This window comes from Eleutherodactylus coqui, chromosome 12 (assembly GCF_035609145.1).
Source record: "Eleutherodactylus coqui strain aEleCoq1 chromosome 12, aEleCoq1.hap1, whole genome shotgun sequence".
Lineage (NCBI taxonomy): Eukaryota > Metazoa > Chordata > Amphibia > Anura > Eleutherodactylidae > Eleutherodactylus > Eleutherodactylus coqui.
The window spans coordinates 93,249,660-93,267,409 of NC_089848.1; the positions used below are offsets into that span (position 1 = coordinate 93,249,660).

Here is a 17,750-nt window from a genome sequence, read left to right on the forward strand (position 1 = left end):
TATATATTTCATATCATCTATCTGTCTCTCCTATCTGTCTCTCCTATCTGTCTCTCCTATCTGTCTCTCCTATCTGTCTCTCCTATCTGTCTCTCCTATCTGTCTCTCCTATCTGTCTCTCCTATCTGTCTCTCCTATCTGTCTCTCCTATCTGTCTCTCCTATCTGTCTCTCCTATCTGTCTCTCCTATCTGTCTCTCCTATCTGTCTCTCCTATCTGTCTCTCCTATCTGTCTCTCCTATCTGTCTCTCCTATCTGTCTCTCCTATCTATCTATCCTATCTATCTATCTATCCATCTCATATCTATCTATCTATTAGAGATGAGCGAACGTACTCGTCCGAGCTTGATATTCGTGCGAATATTAGGGTGTTCGGGATGCTCGTTACTCGTGACGAGTACCACGCGGTGTTCCGGTTACTTTCAGTTTCCTCTGAGACGTTAGCGCGCTTTTCTGGCCAATTGAAAGACAGGGAAGGCATTACAACTTCCCCCTGTGACGTTCAAGCCCTATACCGCCCCCCTGCTGTGAGTGGCTGGAAAGATCAGATGTCACCCGAGTATAAAAATCGGCCCCTCCCGCGGCTCGCCACACATGCCTTGTGACTTAGCTGAGGGAAAGTACTATCGTGCTGGAGCTGCTGTAGGGAGAGCGTTAGGAGTTAGTGTAGGCTTCAAGAACCCCAACGGCCCTTCTTAGGGCCACATCTACTAGTGTGCAGTACTGTGTTAGCACAGTATTTTTTTTTTTTTTCCAAAATTGGATCTGCAGAGCATTGCGCCCTGCAATAGGGACAGAAGTGGGGGTTAGGCAGGGAGAGTGTTAGGAGTTAGTGTAGGCTTCAAGAACCCCAACGGTCCTTTCTAGGGCCACATCTATCCGTGTGCAGTACTGTCCAGGCTGCTGTTAGCAGTGTTGCATATTTTTTTCTTTTCTCAAAACCGGCTGTGCAGAGCATTGCACCCGGCATTAATACTACAGGGATAGAATTGTGTAGGCAGGGCCAGAAGACATACATTATTCATTGAATACACGCAGTGTGGGTGTTCCTTGTAAAAAGCAGGGAAAAAATTCTATTTGGCCTGCCTCTGACAGTACTCAGGGCTCTGTGTACGTGTGTGCTGTGCGCTGAACGTTCAGAAAAAATCAGACGCAGTCAGCTACGTTTTACCGCAGGCGTGCGGCAATTTTTTTCCTGCATGGGAAATCCCTGATCTGCTGTAGGTAGCGAATTACTTTGCATCACTGCAGTTCTGGGACAAATTGGCAGGGCCACAACACAGTTATTAAACTTAGTATTCATTGAATACACGCAGTGTGGGTGTTCCTTGTAAAAAGCAGGGAAAAAATTCTATTTGGCCTGGCTCTGACAGTACTCAGGGCTCTGTGTACGTGTGTGCTGTGCGCTGAACGTTCAGAAAAAATCAGACGCAACCAGCTACGGTTGAGTGCAGCCTTGCGCCAATTTCTTTCCTGCCTGGGAAATACCTGCTCTGCCACAGTTAGTAACTCGGCAACAGTAAAGTTCTGTGACAGTTTTGCAGGGCCGCAACACAGTTATTAAACTTAGTAGTATTCATTGAATACACGCAGTGTGGCTTGTCCTTTGAAAAACAAGGGAAAAAATTGTATTTTGGCTGCAGGCTTGCGCCACTTTCTTTCCTGCCTGGGAAATCAAATCACTGGTAATACACCATGCTGAGGGGTAGGGGTAGGCCTATAGGACGCGGACGCGGGCGAGGACGCGGAGGCCCAAGTCAGGGTGTGGGCACAGGCCGAGCCAGTGTGGTGGCCAGGGGTAGAGGCAGGGCCAGACCGAATAATCCACCAACTGTTTCCCAAAGCGCCCCCTCGCGCCATGCCACCCTGCACAGGTCAAGGTGCTCTACGGTGTGGCAGTTTTTCACAGAGACGCCTGACGACCGACGAACAGTGGTGTGCAACCTTTGTCGCGCCAAGATCAGCTGGGGAGGCACCACCAACAGCATGCGCAGGCATATGATGGCCAAGCACCCCACAAGGTGGGACGATGCCCGTTCACCGCCTCCGGTTTGCACCACTGCCTCTCCCCCTGTGCCCCAACCTGCCACTGAGATCCAACCCCCCTCTGAGGACACAGGCACTACCGTCTCCTGGCCTGCACCCACACCCTCACCTCCGCTGTCCTCGGCCCCATCCAGCAATGTCTCTCAGCGTAGCGTCCAGACGTCGCTAGCGCCACAGTTTGAGCGCAAGCGCAAGTACGCCGCCACGCACCCGCACGCTCAAGCGTTAAACGTGCACATTGCAAAATTGATCAGCCTAGAGATGCTGCCGTATAGGCTTGTGGAAACGGAGGCTTTCAAAAGCATGATGGCGGCGGCGGCCCCGCGCTACTCGGTTCCCAGTCGCCACTACTTTTCCCGATGTGCCGTCCCAGGCCTGCACGACCACGTCTCCCGCAACATTGTACGCGCCCTCACCAACGCGGTTACTGCCAAGGTCCACTTAACAACAGACACGTGGACAAGCACAGGCGGGCAGGGCCACTATATCTCCCTGACGGCACATTGGGTGAATTTAGTGGAGGCTGGGACAGAGTCAGAGCCTGGGACCGCTCACGTCCTACCCACCCCCAGAATTGCGGGCCACAGCTCGGTGGTGGTATCTGCGGCGGTGTATGCTTCCTCCACTAAAGCACCTTCCTCCTCCTCCTCCTCCAACGCAACCTCTGTCTCGCAATCAAGATGTGTCAGCAGCACGTCGCCAGCAGTCGGTGTAACGCGGCGTGGCAGCACAGCGGTGGGCAAGCGTCAGCAGGCCGTGCTGAAACTACTCAGCTTAGGAGAGAAGAGGCACACGGCCCACGAACTGCTGCAGGGTCTGACAGAGCAGACCGACCGCTGGCTTGCGCCGCTGAGCCTCCAACCGGGCATGGTCGTGTGTGACAACGGCCGTAAGCTGGTGGCGGCTCTGCAGCTCGGCAGCCTCACGCACGTGCCATGCCTGGCCCATGTGTTTAATTTGGTGGTTCAGCGCTTTCTGAAAAGCTACCTCCACTTGTCATACCTGCTCGGAAAGGTGCGCCAGCTCTGCGCACATTTCCGCAAATCCCACACGCACGCTGCCACCCTGCGGACACTGCAACATCGGTTTAATCTGCCAGTGCACCGACTGCTGTGCGACGTGCCCACACAGTGGAACTCTACGCTCCACATGTTGGCCAGACTCTATGAGCAGCGTACAGCTATAGTGGAATACCAACTCCAACATGCGCGGCGCAGTGTGAGTCAGCCTCCTCAATTATTTACAGAAGAGTGGCCCTGGTTGGCAGCCATCTGCCAGGTCCTTGGAAAATTTGAGGAGTCTACCCAGGTGGTGAGCGGCGATGCTGCAATCATTAGCGTCACCATTCCTCTGCTATGCATCTTGAGAAGTTCCCTGCAAAGCATAAAGGCAGACGCTTTGCGCTCGGAAACAGAGCTGGGGGAAAACAGTATGGCTCTGGATAGTCAGAGCACCCTCCTGTCTATATCTCAGCGCGTTCAGGAGGAGGAGGAGGAGCATGAGGAGGATGAGGAGGAGGGGGAAGAGACAGCTTGGCCCACTGCTGACGGTACCCATGCTGCTTGCCTGTCATCATTTCAGCGTGTATGGCCTGAGGAGGAGGAGGAGGAGGAGGAGGATCCTGAAAGTGATCTTCCTAGTGCGGACAGCCATGTGTTGCGTACAGGTACCCTGGCACACATGGCTGACTTCATGTTAGGATGCCTTTCTCGTGACCCTCGCGTTACACGCATTCTGGCCACTACAGATTACTGGGTGTACACACTGCTCGACCCACTGTATAAGGAGAGCCTTTGCACTCTCATTCCCGAAGAGGAAAGCGGTTCGAGAATGATGCTATACCACAGGGCGCTGGTGGACAAACTGATGGTAAACTTCCCATCCGACAGCGCTAGTGGCAGAAGGCGCAGTTCCGAGGGCCAGGTAGCAGGGGAGGCGCAGAGATCAGGCAGCATGTACAGCGCAGGCAGGGGAACATTCTCCAAGGCCTTTGCCAGCTTTATGGCTCCCCAGCAAGACTGTGTCACCGCTCCCCAGTCACGGCTGAGTCGGCGGGAGCACTGTAAAAGGATGGTGAGGGAGTACGTAGCCGATCGCACGACCGTCCTCCGTGACGCCTCTGCCCCCTACAACTACTGGGTGTCGAAGCTGGACACGTGGCCTGAACTCGCGCTGTATGCCCTGGAGGTGCTTGCTTGTCCTGCGGCTAGCGTCTTGTCAGAGAGTGTGTTTAGTGTGGCTGGGGGAATCATCACGGATAAGCGTACCCACCTGTCAACCGACAGTGCCGACAGGCTTACACTCATCAAGATGAACAAAGCCTGGATTTCCCCAGACTTCTCTTCTGCACCAGCGGACAGCAGCGATACCTAAGCAATACGTAGGCTGCACCCGCGGATGGAAGCATCGTTCTCTCTCACCATCCAAAACGGGGACATTTCTGCTTCATCAATCTGTGTATAATATTCCTCCTCCTCCTGCTCCTCCTCCTGAAACCTCACGTAATCACGCCGAACGGGCAATTTTTCTTAGGGCCACAAGGCTCACTCATATAATTTTTCTAAACAATTTTTATACGTTTCAATGCTCTTAAAAGCGTTGAAAGTTTAACTTGAACCAATTTTTCGTTAAACTGGGCTGCCTCCAAGCCTAGTTACCACTTAAGCCACATTAACCAAAGCGATTAATAGGTTTCACCTGCCATCTTGGTTGGGCATGGGCAATTTTTCTGAGGTACATTAGTACTGTTGGTACACCAATTTTTGTGGGCCCTCGCCTACAGTGTAATCCAATTAATTTTTTGCCCACCTCCATTACAGCTGACGTTACATCCGCTGTGTTGGGCACTGCAATGGGATATATTTATGTACCGCCGGTGGGTTCCAGGGAGCCACCCATGCCGTGGGTCCACACGGAGTTGTAACTACATGTGTCCACTTCTAAAGAGCCCCAGTCTGACTGGGGCATGCAGTGTGGGCCGAAGCCCACTTGCATTAAACATGACATTACCTCAGCTGTGATGGGCAATGCAATGGGATATATTTATGTACCGCCGGTGGCTTCCTGGCACCCACCCATGCTGTGGGTCCACAGGGAATTATAAATGCATCTGTTTCCACTTGTAAAGAACCCCAGTCTGACTGGGGCATGCAGTGTGGGCCGAAGCCCACCTGCATTAAACACGACATTACTACCTCAGCTGTGTTGGGCACTGCAATGGGATATTTCTATGTACCGCCGGTGGCTTCCTGGCACCCACCCATGCTGTGGGTCCACAGGGAATTATAAATGCATCTGTTTCCACTTGTAAAGAACCCCAGTCTGACTGGGGCATGCAGTGTGGGCCGAAGCCCACCTGCATTAAGCACGACATTACTACCTCAGCTGTGTTGGGCAATGCAATGGGATATTTTTGTGTATCGCCGGTGGGTTCCAGGGAGCCACCCATGCTGTCGGTCGACAGGGACTTCACAATAGGGAGTTGTACCTGCCTGTGTCTATGAATTAAAAAGCCCGGTCTGACTGGGGCATGCAGAGACACCTTGACAGAATGAATAGTGTGTGGCACATAGGTTCCCCATTGCTATGCCCACGTGTGCAGCTCCTGATGGCGGTGGCACAGGATTCTATTTCTCATTGCTTCTGTACAGCATTGTGGGCTATCGCCCCGCCCCTTTTAAAGAGGGTCGCTGCCTAGCCGTGCCAACCTCTGCAGTGTGTGCCTGCGGTTCCTCCTCATGGCAGACGCACTTCTAAATAGACATGAGGGTGGTGTGGCATTAGGGCAGCTGAAGGCTGCGCAGGGACAGTTTGGTGTGCGCTGTGGACGCAGGGTCGTGCAGGGGGGGGTTGGGCAGCATGTAACCCAGGAGAAATGGCAGTGGAGTGTCATGCAGGCAGTGATTGTGCTTTGTTGGAGGTAGTGTGGTGCTTAGCTAAGGTATGCCATGCTAATGAGGGCTTTTCAGAAGTAAAAGTTTGTGGGAGGGGGGGGCCCCACTCTTGCCGCTATTGTGGCTTAATAGTGGGACCTGTGAACTTGAGATGCAGCCCAACATGTAGCCCCTCGCCTGTCCTATCCGTTGCTGTGTCGTTCCCATCACTTTCTTGAATTGCCCAGATTTTCACACAAGGACACCTTAGCGAGCATCGGCGAAATACAAAAATGCTCGGGTCGCCCATTGACTTCAATGGGGTTCGTTACTCGAAACGAACCCTCGAGCATCGCGAAAAGTTCGTCCTGAGTAACGAGCACCCGAGCATTTTGGTGCTCGCTCATCTCTACTATCTATCTATCAATCTATCTCATATCTATCTATCTATCAATCTATCTCATATCTATCTATCTATCTATCTATCTATCTATCTCATATCTATCTATCTATCTCATATCTATCTATCTATCTCATATCTATCTATCTATCTCATATCTATCTATCTATCTCATATCTATCTATCTCATATCTATCTATCTATCTCATATCTATCTATCTATCTCATATCTATCTATCTCATATCTATCTATCTATCTCATATCTATCTATCTATCTCATATCTATCTATCTCATATCTATCTATCTATCTCATATCTATCTATCTATCTATCTCATATCTATCTATCTATCTCATATCTATCTATCTCTCTCATATCTATCTATCTCTCTCATATCTATCTATCTCTCTCATATCTATCTATCTCTCTCATATCTATCTATCTCTCTCATATCTATCTATCTCATATCTATCTATCTATCTATCTCATATCTATCTATCTATCTATCTATCTATCTATCTATCTATCTCATATCTATCTATCTCATATCTAACTATCTATCTATCTTTCTCATATCTATCTATCTATCTATCTCATATCTATCTATCTATCTATCTATCTATCTATCTATCTATCTATCTATCTATCCATCTATCCCATATCTATCCCATATCTATCTATCCATCTATCTCATATCTATCTATCCATCTATCTCATATCTATCTATCCATCTATCTCATATCTATCTATCCATCTATCTCATATCTATCTATCCATCTATCTCATATCTATCTATCCATCTATCTCATATCTATCTATCCATCTATCTCATATCTATCTATCCATCTATCTCATATCTATCTATCCATCTATCTCATATCTATCTATCCATCTATCTCATATCTATCTATCCATCTATCTCATATCTATCTATCCATCTATCTCATATCTATCTATCCATCTATCTCATATCTATCTATCCATCTATCTCATATCTATCTATCCATCTATCTCATATCTATCTATCCATCTATCTCATATCTATCTATCCATCTATCTCATATCTATCTATCCATCTATCTCATATCTATCTATCCATCTATCTCATATCTATCTATCCATCTATCTCATATCTATCTATCCATCTATCTCATATCTATCTATCCATCTATCTCATATCTATCTATCCATCTATCTCATATCTATCTATCCATCTATCTCATATCTATCTATCCATCTATCTCATATCTATCTATCCATCTATCTCATATCTATCTATCCATCTATCTCATATCTATCTATCCATCTATCTCATATCTATCTATCCATCTATCTCATATCTATCTATCCATCTATCTCATATCTATCTATCCATCTATCTCATATCTATCTATCCATCTATCTCATATCTATCTATCCATCTATCTCATATCTATCTATCCATCTATCTCATATCTATCTATCCATCTATCTCATATCTATCTATCCATCTATCTCATATCTATCTATCCATCTATCTCATATCTATCTATCCATCTATCTCATATCTATCTATCCATCTATCTCATATCTATCTATCCATCTATCTCATATCTATCTATCCCATATCTATCTATCCATCTATCTCATATCTATCTCATATCTATCTCATATCTATCTCATATCTATCCCATATCTATCCCATATCTATCTATGTCATCTATCTATGTCATATCTATCTATGTCATATCTATCCATCTATCTCATATCTATCCATCTATCTCATATCTATCCATCTCGTATCCATCCATCTCGTATCTATCCATCTATTTCAGCTTTTTAAAACAAAAATAATGAATTAAATGACGTAAGTTAGAAGACATGCTGTATCATGGTTGTCCACTCTCCAGGATTTCTTCCTCTAGACACAACGTGTAAATAATTAGATTGCGTATAACTGCACGTCTGATTTTTAGACTATCAACTTTACCTTTAGTGTCCCTCTAAATGTGACCTGGCATTTTTGGTATTTATGGTCTCTGTAAAAAAAAAAAACCCAAAAAACCATTTTTTCTACTGTTAGATTTGGACGCTGCAACTGCAGAAAGCCTCTTTGGTAAATTACAATTCCATCTGGTAATGAAAGTTCTAGAACTTCATTTTTTTTACTGAACTTGTTTTCCTTCTTGATTATATAAGCACTTGACGAAGATTTATTGTGGCTCTTGCTGTGTAATAGACCTCTAAGGAGGCTAAATTATGACTGGCAGTTTAATCAATGCAGCTTCTCCAGTAATCAGCCAGGACAGATGGAACATTATATATAATCACCTAGTTTTCCAATTTACTTTAGTCATAGCAATTGATTAGTAAACTTTGCGTTTTTTTTCTACCATCTAAACCAGCAAAAATAATTTTGGCAGCCCAAAGAAAAAAAAAAGAGCCATAAAACCGCTACATGAGTGAAATAGGTATAAAGTGTCCGGTCCTTGAGGACCAAAGCCCTCTGGTCTTTAAGGGATTAATGGACTGGCATATAGATATGTGTCGGTGTAATTTTTTGGGGAGAAAATAGTTGAAATGAAAAAACACCAATGGGATAACACAAGTGAAATGGATTTCAAAAAAGGCAATGTTAAAAAGAAAATATATATAGATCATATTTTGTAATGCAAAAACGTAAGTATGTTTCCAGACATAAGATACATTTATTTATTGGAACCCCTATACAATAATATCATAGCATCCTCTAAAATGATCTCTATGCACTGAAAAAAAAAATACTGCAGTGAAATTAGTTTTTTTTTCTGTTTTTGCCAAAATCAAACTTAGGGCTTATGTACACGAGCATATATCGGCCAGAGGGTTTACGCAAGTCAAACAACTTTTTAAAAAAGTCCAGTTTAAAATGCCGGAAAACAGAAATGTGAGGCTTATTCAGACGTCCGTATATCAGCTGGGCTTTTACGCCTGGCCAATATAAGCTGCCCGTCTCTGCAGGGGAAGGAGGCAAGCTGGGCCCGGGGCAGTGCACGAAGCTCCCGCCTCCCCTCTGCACTCTCTCCGCCCCTCACCACTATTTGCAATGGGAGGGTGTGTGAGCAGAGCTTAGTACCATCCTCGTCCCGTCCCCTCTTATTGCGAAGAGTGTCGAGGAACGGAGAGGGGGTGGGAGCTCAGTGCACTGCTCCCAGCCCATCCTGCCTCCTCCCCCTGCAGAGAGGGACCCCGTATATCGTAAGGGCTTAGTCACACGGGTGCCGATGCGCCCATGTGACTAAGCCCTAACAGAAATGAATGGAATGCATACGTTTTTTTTTTTTTTAAGAATCCGTTTGATGAATCTGCCCAAAAATTGAAAGAATGTTTTCCGTTCAGTTCTGTTTCACTTCTGTTTTATACAGTTCAGTTTTTTGTAGAATAGGATCTGCATCCCCCCAAAAAAAACAAAAAACACTAGTGGTCAGCGTGAGAACTGCAAGATTTGATGTATTTTTTTTTTTAATCTAGATTGTGACATTGAAAATTAAAAAATTAATTTCAAAACAATTAAAATTGTATTCAAACTGTATTAAATGTTTAACATAAAAATGTGAATTATACAAGAGGTAATTTCCGGATGGCACATTCCCTTTACGGCAGTTCATGTGAGTGTAGCAGTAATTCGGTAGGGTCCTCATGTTGGCGGTGCGCTGTTTTTGACAAAACGTAATTGGCAATCACCTACATGTAAATTTTTTCTTTAATGGCAGGGGAGTAGGATGCATATTCATAGAAATGATCCAGGGCGTCGCTGCCTTTCCAGGAATGAAAGACATACAGGACCAACTGGAACGAATATTTCTGGTGAGTCTTATATCTTTATCATGTGTTGATGTCATTTACTATTCATGAGATATAAGAATGACATTTTCCTAAAAATGCAGATTTTTTCCCCTCCCTTTATATACATGCATGGTGTTCCTGGAAATGTATTCCTCCAGTGTCCTTGTTGCTGTCACATTTAATATGATATGTAATAAATAATACATTTCCCAGTCTGTGTATTCGGCCAGAGTAAGATGATAGAAAAGGAAGATTGTTTTATTTGTGTTACTTGGGTGTGAAGTTTTTGGAAATATCACCACCATCATGTTAGAAAGTAGTCCCAGGTATTCTATTTAATCAAGTTGGTTTTTCTTAAAAACATTTGCCGTACTCTTAAGGCCCCTCCCACCATGCCTGAGGATAGAGCACAAATTTTTATATTCTCTTTCTTCCTGTATTCATTGGCGCCCCCTGCTGAGTCATTCATTTTGTATGAGCTGCCAATATTACATTCATGGATGCTTTTTTTTTCGTCTTGAGAAACTAATTACTGTAAAATATCTTTGCTGTACAGTTACTATATAATACTGCCCCCTATGGATAAAAACATCAATGATGAATAATTTTATTTCTGGTACAAGGCATATTTAGCATACATTTTACATGTCCTGTTTTGGGATATTGTGTTTGATTGACAGTTGTTTATTCGCTAAATGCCAGCAAAATAAAGTGTGACAATGAGTTCCCGAAATATTGTATTGTTTCTGTCATTTTGATACATTGGATTGATCATGGAGACATTGCGTGACTTGGCACAGGTTGTATTTTTTTGGGTGTGTAATATATATTCTATGATAGGGCGATTCAAACGTCAGGGCCACCTGGAATATCTTCTGAATGGCAAGAGATACAAGTAGGAAACTTTGTAGAACACTTAGATGGGTGGGTAAAACGGTTCGTATTGGTGGCAGCTAGAGTTGAGCGAACGTACTCTGCCGAGCTTGATGCTCGTTTGAGTATTAGCATACTCGATGGTGCTCGCTACTCGAGCGAGCATCACACAGTGTTAGACCCTGCCCCAGTTTTGGCCCCTCCCTGCCACTGACGTGTCAGATTTGACCCCTCCCCGCTGCGCACATCAACGCTAGGAGAGAGAGAGAGAAAGAGAGAAGAAAAAGAAAAAGCTTGGCAACCAGTGGGTCACATACAAAAATTGCCGAGTCTCCCATTAAAGTTAATGGGTTCGTTACTCGAATAGAGCTCTAGAATTTTTACGTAAAGCTCGACTCGAATAATGAGGACCCGAGCATTTTGGTGCTCGCTCATCTCTAGTGGCAGCCATCCGCATTTCAACCTATAAGAATTTAAATGAAAAGGGGTTGTATGATACATGATTTAAGGGTAGAATTTCATCAGAAGTTGGTAGGTGGGGTCATTTTTACAACAGTTGCTACCACTAGAGATGAGTAAGCACCAAAATGCTCGGGTGCTCGTTACTCGAGACGAACTTTTCGCGATGCTCGAGGGTTCGTTTCGAATAACGAACCCCATTGAAGTCAATGGGCGACCCGAGCATTTTTGTATATCGCCGATTCTCGCTAAGGTTTTCGTTTGTAAAAATCTGGGCAATTCAAGAAAGTGATGGGAACGACACAGCAACGGATAGGGCAGGCGAGGGGCTACATGTTGGGCTGCATCTCAAGTTCCCAGGTCCCACTATTAAGCCACAATAGCGGCAAGAGTGGGCCCCCCCCCTCCCAACAATTTTTACTTCTGAAAAGCCCTCATTGGCAATGCATACCTTAGCTAAGCACCACACTACCTCCAACAAAGCACAATCACTGCCTGCATGACACTCCTCTGCCACTTCTCCTGGGTAACATGCTGCCCAACCCCTCCCCCCCCCCACGACCCAGTGTCCACAGCGCACACCAAACTGTCCCTGCCCAGCCTTCAGCTGCCCTCATGCCACGCCACCCTCATGTCTATTTATAAGTGCGTCTGCCAGAGGAACCGCAGGCACACACTGCAGAGGGTTGGCACGGCTAGGCAGCGACCCTCTTTAAAAGGGGCGGGGCGATAGTCCACAATGCTGTACAGAAGCAATGAGAAATCCAATCCTGTGCCACCTCCATCTGGAGCTGCACACGTGGGCATAGCAATGGGGAACCTATGTACCACACACTATTCATTCTGTCAAGGTGTCTGCATGCACCAGTCAGGCCGCAGTTTTTTATAAATAGTCACAGGCAGGTACAACTCCGCAATGGGAATTCCGTGTGCACCCACAGCATGGGTGGCTCCCTGGAACCCACCAGCTGTACATAAATGTATCCCATTGCAGTGCCCTGGACAGCAGAGCTAACGTCAGATTAAATGCAGGTGGGCTTCGGCCCACACTGCATGCCCCAACCTGACCGTGGTTTTTAATTCATAGACACAGGCAGGTACAACTCCCTATTGTGAAGTCCCTGTGGACCGACCGCATGGGTGGATGCCAGGAAGGCACCGGCGGTACATAAATATATCCCATTGCATTGCCCATCACAGCTGAGGTAATGTCATGTTTAATACAGGTGGGCTTCGGCCCACACTGCATGCCCCAGTCAGACTGGGGTTCTTTAGAAGTGGACACATGCAGTTACAACTCCCTGTGGACCCACAGCATGGGTGGCTCCCTGGAACCCACCGGCGGTACATAAATATATCCCATTGCATTGCCCATCACAGCTTAGGTAATGTCATGTTTAATGCAGGTGGGCTTCGGCCCACACTGCATGCCCCAGTCAGACTGGGGTTCTTTAGAAGTGGACACATGTAGTTACAACTCCCTGTGGACCCACAGCATGGGTGGCTCCCTGGAACCCACCGGCGGTACATAAATATATCCCATTGCAGTGCCCAACACAGCTGATGTAACGTCAGCTGTAATGCAGGTGGGCTAAAAATTAATTGGATTACACTGTAGGCGAGGGCCCACAAAAATTGGTATACCAACAGTACTAATGTACCTGAGAAAAATTGACCATGCCCAACCAAGAGGGCAGGTGAAACCCATTAATCGCTTTGGTTAATGTGGCTTAATTGGTAACTAGGCCTGGAGGCAGCCCAGTAAAAATAAAAATTGGTTGAGGTGAAAGTTTCAACGCTTTAATGAGCATTGAAATGTATAAAACTTTTTTAGAAAAATTATATGACTGAGCCTTGTGGGCCTAAGAAAAATTGCCCGTTCGGCGCGATTATGTGAGGTTTCAGGAGGAGGAGCAGGAGGAGGAATATTATACACAGATTGATGAAGCAAAAAGGTCCCCGTTTTGGATGGTGATAGAGAACGATGCTTCCATCCGCGGGTGCAGCCTACGTATTGTTTAGGTATTGCTGCTGTCCGCTGGTGGAGAAGAGAAGTCTGGGGAAATCCAGGCTTTGTTCATCTTTATGAGTGTAAGCCTGTCGGCACTGTCGGTTGACAGGTGGGTACGCTTATCCGTGATGATTCCCCCAGCCACACTAAACACACTCTCTGACAAGACGCTAGCCGCAGGACAAGCAAGCACCTCCAGGGCATACAGCGCGAGTTCAGGCCACGTGTCCAGCTTCGACACCCAGTAGTTGTAGGGGGCAGAGGCATCACAGAGGACGGTCGTGCGATCGGCTACGTACTCCCTCACCATCCTTTTACAGTGCTCCCGCCAACTCAGCCTTGACTGGGGAGCGGTGACACAGTCTTGCTGGGGAGCCAGAAAGCTGGCAAAGGCCTTGGATAATGGTCCCCTGCCTGCGCTGTACATGCTGCCTGATCTCTGCGCCTCCCCTGCTACCTGGGCCGCGGAAATGCGCCTTCGGCCACTAGCGCTGTCGGATGGGAAGTTTACCATCAGTTTGTCCACCAGCGCCCTGTGGTATAGCATCATTCTCGAACCCCTTTCCTCTTCGGGAATGAGAGTGGAAAGGCTCTCCTTATACCGTGGGTCGAGCAGTGTGTACACCCAGTAATCCGTAGTGGCCAGAATGCGTGTAACGCGAGGGTCACGAGAAAGGCATCCTAACATGAAGTCAGCCATGTGTGCCAGGGTACCTGTACGCAACACATGGCTGTCCTCACTTGGAAGATCACTTTCAGGATCCTCCTCCTCCTCTGGCCAAACACGCTGAAAGGATGACAGCCAAGCAGCATCTGTACCCTCAGCAGTGGGCCAAGCTGTCTCTTCCCCCTCCTCCTCCTCCTCAACGCGCTGAGATATAGACATGAGGGTGCTCTGACTATCCAGCGACATACTGTCTTCCCCCGCCTCCGTTTCCGAGTGCAAAGCGTCTGCCTTTGACTCCCACTATGCCGCCCATGTTGGAGTTGGTATTCCGCAATAGCTCTACGCTGCTCATAGAGCCTGGCCAACATGTGGAGCGTAGAGTTCCACTGTGTGGGCACGTCGCACAGCAATCGGTGCACTGGCAGATGAAACCGATATTGCAGGGTCCGCAGTGTGGCAGCATCCGTCTTGGAGTTGCGGAAATGTGCGCTGACCCGGCGCACCTTTCCGAGCAGGTATGACAAGTGTGGGTAGCATTTCAGAAAGCGCTGAACCACCAAATTAAAGACATGGGCCAGGCATGGCACGTGCGTGAGGCTGCCGAGCTGCAGAGCCGCCACCAGGTTACGGCCGTTGTCACACACGACCATGCCCGGTTGGAGGCTCAGCGGCGCAAGCCAGCGGTCGGTCTGCTCTGTCAGACCCTGCAGCAGTTCGTGGGCCGTGTGCCTCTTCTCTCCTAAGCTGAGTAGTTTCAGCACGGCCTGCTGACGCTTGCCCACCGCTGTGCTGCCACGCCGCGCGACACCGACTGCTGGCGACATGCTGCTGCTAACACATCTTGATTTCGAGACAGAGGTTGCGTAGGAGGAGGAGGAGGGTGGTTTAGTGGAGGAAGCATACACCGCCGCAGATACCACCACCGAGCTGGGGCACGCAATTCGGGGGGTGGGTAGGACGTGAGCGGTCCCAGGCTCTGACTCTGTCCCAGCCTCTACTAAATTCACCCAATGTGCCGTCAGGGAGATATAGTGGCCCTGCCCGCCTGTGCTTGTCCACGTGTCCGTTGTTAAGTGGACCTTGGCAGTAACCACGTTGCTGAGGGCGCGTACAATGTTGCGGGAGACGTGGTCGTGCAGGCCTGGGATGGCACATCGGGAAAAGTAGTGGCGACTGGGAACCGAGTAGCGCGGGGCCGCCGCCGCCATCATGCTTTTGAAAGCCTCCGTTTCCACAAGCCTATACGGCAGCATCTCCAGGCTGATCAATTTGGCAATGTGCACGTTTAACGCCTGAGCGTGTGGGTGCGTGGCGGCGTACTTGCGCTCGCGCTCAAACAGTGGCGCTAGCGACGTCTGGACGCTGCGCTGAGAGACATTGCTGGATGGGGCCGAGGACAGCGGAGGTGAGGGTGTGGGTGCAGGCCAGGAGACGGTACTGCCTGTGTCCTCAGAGGGGGGTTGGATCTCAGTGGCAGGTTGGGGCACAGGTGGAGAGGCAGTGGTGCAAACCGGAGGCGGTGAACGGCCTTCGTCCCACCTTGTGGGGTGCTTGGCCATCATATGCCTGCGCATGCTGGTGGTGGTGCCTCCCCAGCTGATCTTGGCGCGACAAAGTTTGCACACCACTGTTCGTCGGTCGTCAGGCGTCTCTGTGAAAAACTGCCACACCGTAGAGCACCTTGACCTCTGCAGGGTGGCATGGCGCGAGGGGGCGCTTTGGGAAACAGTTGGTGGATTATTCGGTCTGGCCCTGCCTCTACCCCTGGCCACCGCACTGGCTCGGCCTGTGCCCACACCCTGACTTGGGCCTCCGCGTCCTCGCCCGCGTCCACGTCCTCTAGGCCTACCCCTACCCCTCAGCATGCCGTATTACCAGTAGTGCAGAAACAGAACGCTGTAATTAAATGTGCCGCTTATTGGCCTGTGGTTGGAGGCTGACTTCGCTTACGGAACGCCAGGAAATAATTTTGCGCAAGCCTGCTGTAACACTTAGCTGGCTGCGTATGAATTAGGAGGACTACTACACCCAGCACAGACCCAGAACACTGAGGACACTCACAGGCAGCCCAAATAGATTTTTTCCCCCCAATTTTTTTGCAAAGTCCCACTGCCTATATTCAATCAATAATCAATATGTCTTCTGTCCCTGCCTAAGCGCTTCTGGCCCTGGAGTATGTCACAGAACTGCAGAGTGTTGCACTGTGAACTGCAATACAGCAGTGATTTCACAGCCCAGACAGAGCCAGGAAATAATTTTGCGCAAGCCTGCTGTAACACTTAGCTGGCTGTGTATGAATTTGGAGAACTACTACACCCAGCACAGACCCAGAACACTGAGGACACTCACCGGCAGCCCAAATAGATTTTTTTCCCCAAATTTTTTTGCAAAGGCCCACTGCCTATATTCAATCAATATGTCTTCTGTCCCTGCCTAAGCGCTTCTGGCCCTGGAGTATTACTGCAGGGCGCAATGCTCTGCACGGCCGATATACCAATATACTCACTGCAGGGGGGTGGTATAGGGCTTGAACGTCGCAGGGGGAAGTTGTAATGCCTTCCCTGTCTTTCAATTGGCCAGAAAAGCACGCTAACGTCTCAGAGATGAAAGTGAAAGTAACCCGAACATCGCGTGGTACTCGTTACGAGTAACGAGCATCTCGAACACGCTAATACTCGAACGAGTATCAAGCTCGGACGAGTACGTTCGCTCATCTCTAGCTACCACTTTTCAGTTATCAATAATGTCATGATGAGTATTAATAAAGTTGATAAGTTGAATTATGTTGTATGGAAAACACTAGTCACATATCTGTTCAGGTACTGGAAGATGTCATTAACAATCCAGGACAGAAGTGAAATCCTCTTGATGGTTGGTAACAGAAGTTCATGTGAGGAGGCCGAGGCCTCTATGTGGACTCTTCATGAAAACTGCTGTTGACTCCTGATGATCGTAAACCATGCTAGGACGATAAGTTCTCCGTTTGTCCTGGGCGCTACCAGTTTTCCAGAACTTCTGAAAGCCTGTGTGAGCTTCTCTTACTGATCATCAAGATGATCTCGCTTCTGTGCTAAATTCTTAATGTCATCCTCTGGTACCTAAAAAGACGTGATTAGCGTTTTCCGTAGCACAAAATTCAACATGACTGTCTGTAATGTAGAGGACACTGTGGCCTACACTCACCAGCCGGAAGGTGGCGGGGGCTGAGGAAGAACAATGGCACGCCGCCTACTCAACAGTGTAGCGGAGAGCGGCTCCTGCTATATCCTGCGCTTGGTTAGCCCTCATATCGAAGCGCTGTACAGGAATGTACAGCATGATTTTAGTGCTAGCAAGCATAAGGTAGCCGCACTTAGCAGCTCCTGTGCAGCTGACGTCTTTGCATTACAACTATCGCTTTTAATCCCATTAAGTAATTTTTGTGTGAGAGAGAGGTGTGTGTGAGAGAGAGGTGTGTGTGAGAGAGAGGTGTGTGTGAGAGAGAGGTGTGTGTGAGAGAGAGGTGTGTGTGAGAGAGAGGTGTGTGTGAGAGAGAGGTGTGTGTGAGAGAGAGGTGTGTGTGTGAGAGAGAGGTGTGTGTGAGAGAGAGGTGTGTGTGAGAGAGAGGGGTGTGTGTG

General features: G+C 47.9%; 1 protein-coding gene across 5 annotated transcripts in view; it reads left to right on the forward strand.

The window, feature by feature from the left end:
- The window catches only part of CDK14 (cyclin dependent kinase 14), a 509,998-nt gene that overhangs the window by 277,647 nt on the left and 214,601 nt on the right, over nt 1-17,750 (forward strand). For all 5 annotated transcript variants that reach the window (XM_066584666.1, XM_066584664.1, XM_066584665.1 and 2 more), the window contains one exon: nt 10,051-10,144. In XM_066584666.1, coding sequence (XP_066440763.1) covers nt 10,051-10,144 — 94 coding nt within the window. The remainder of the gene's footprint in view (nt 1-10,050; nt 10,145-17,750) is intronic.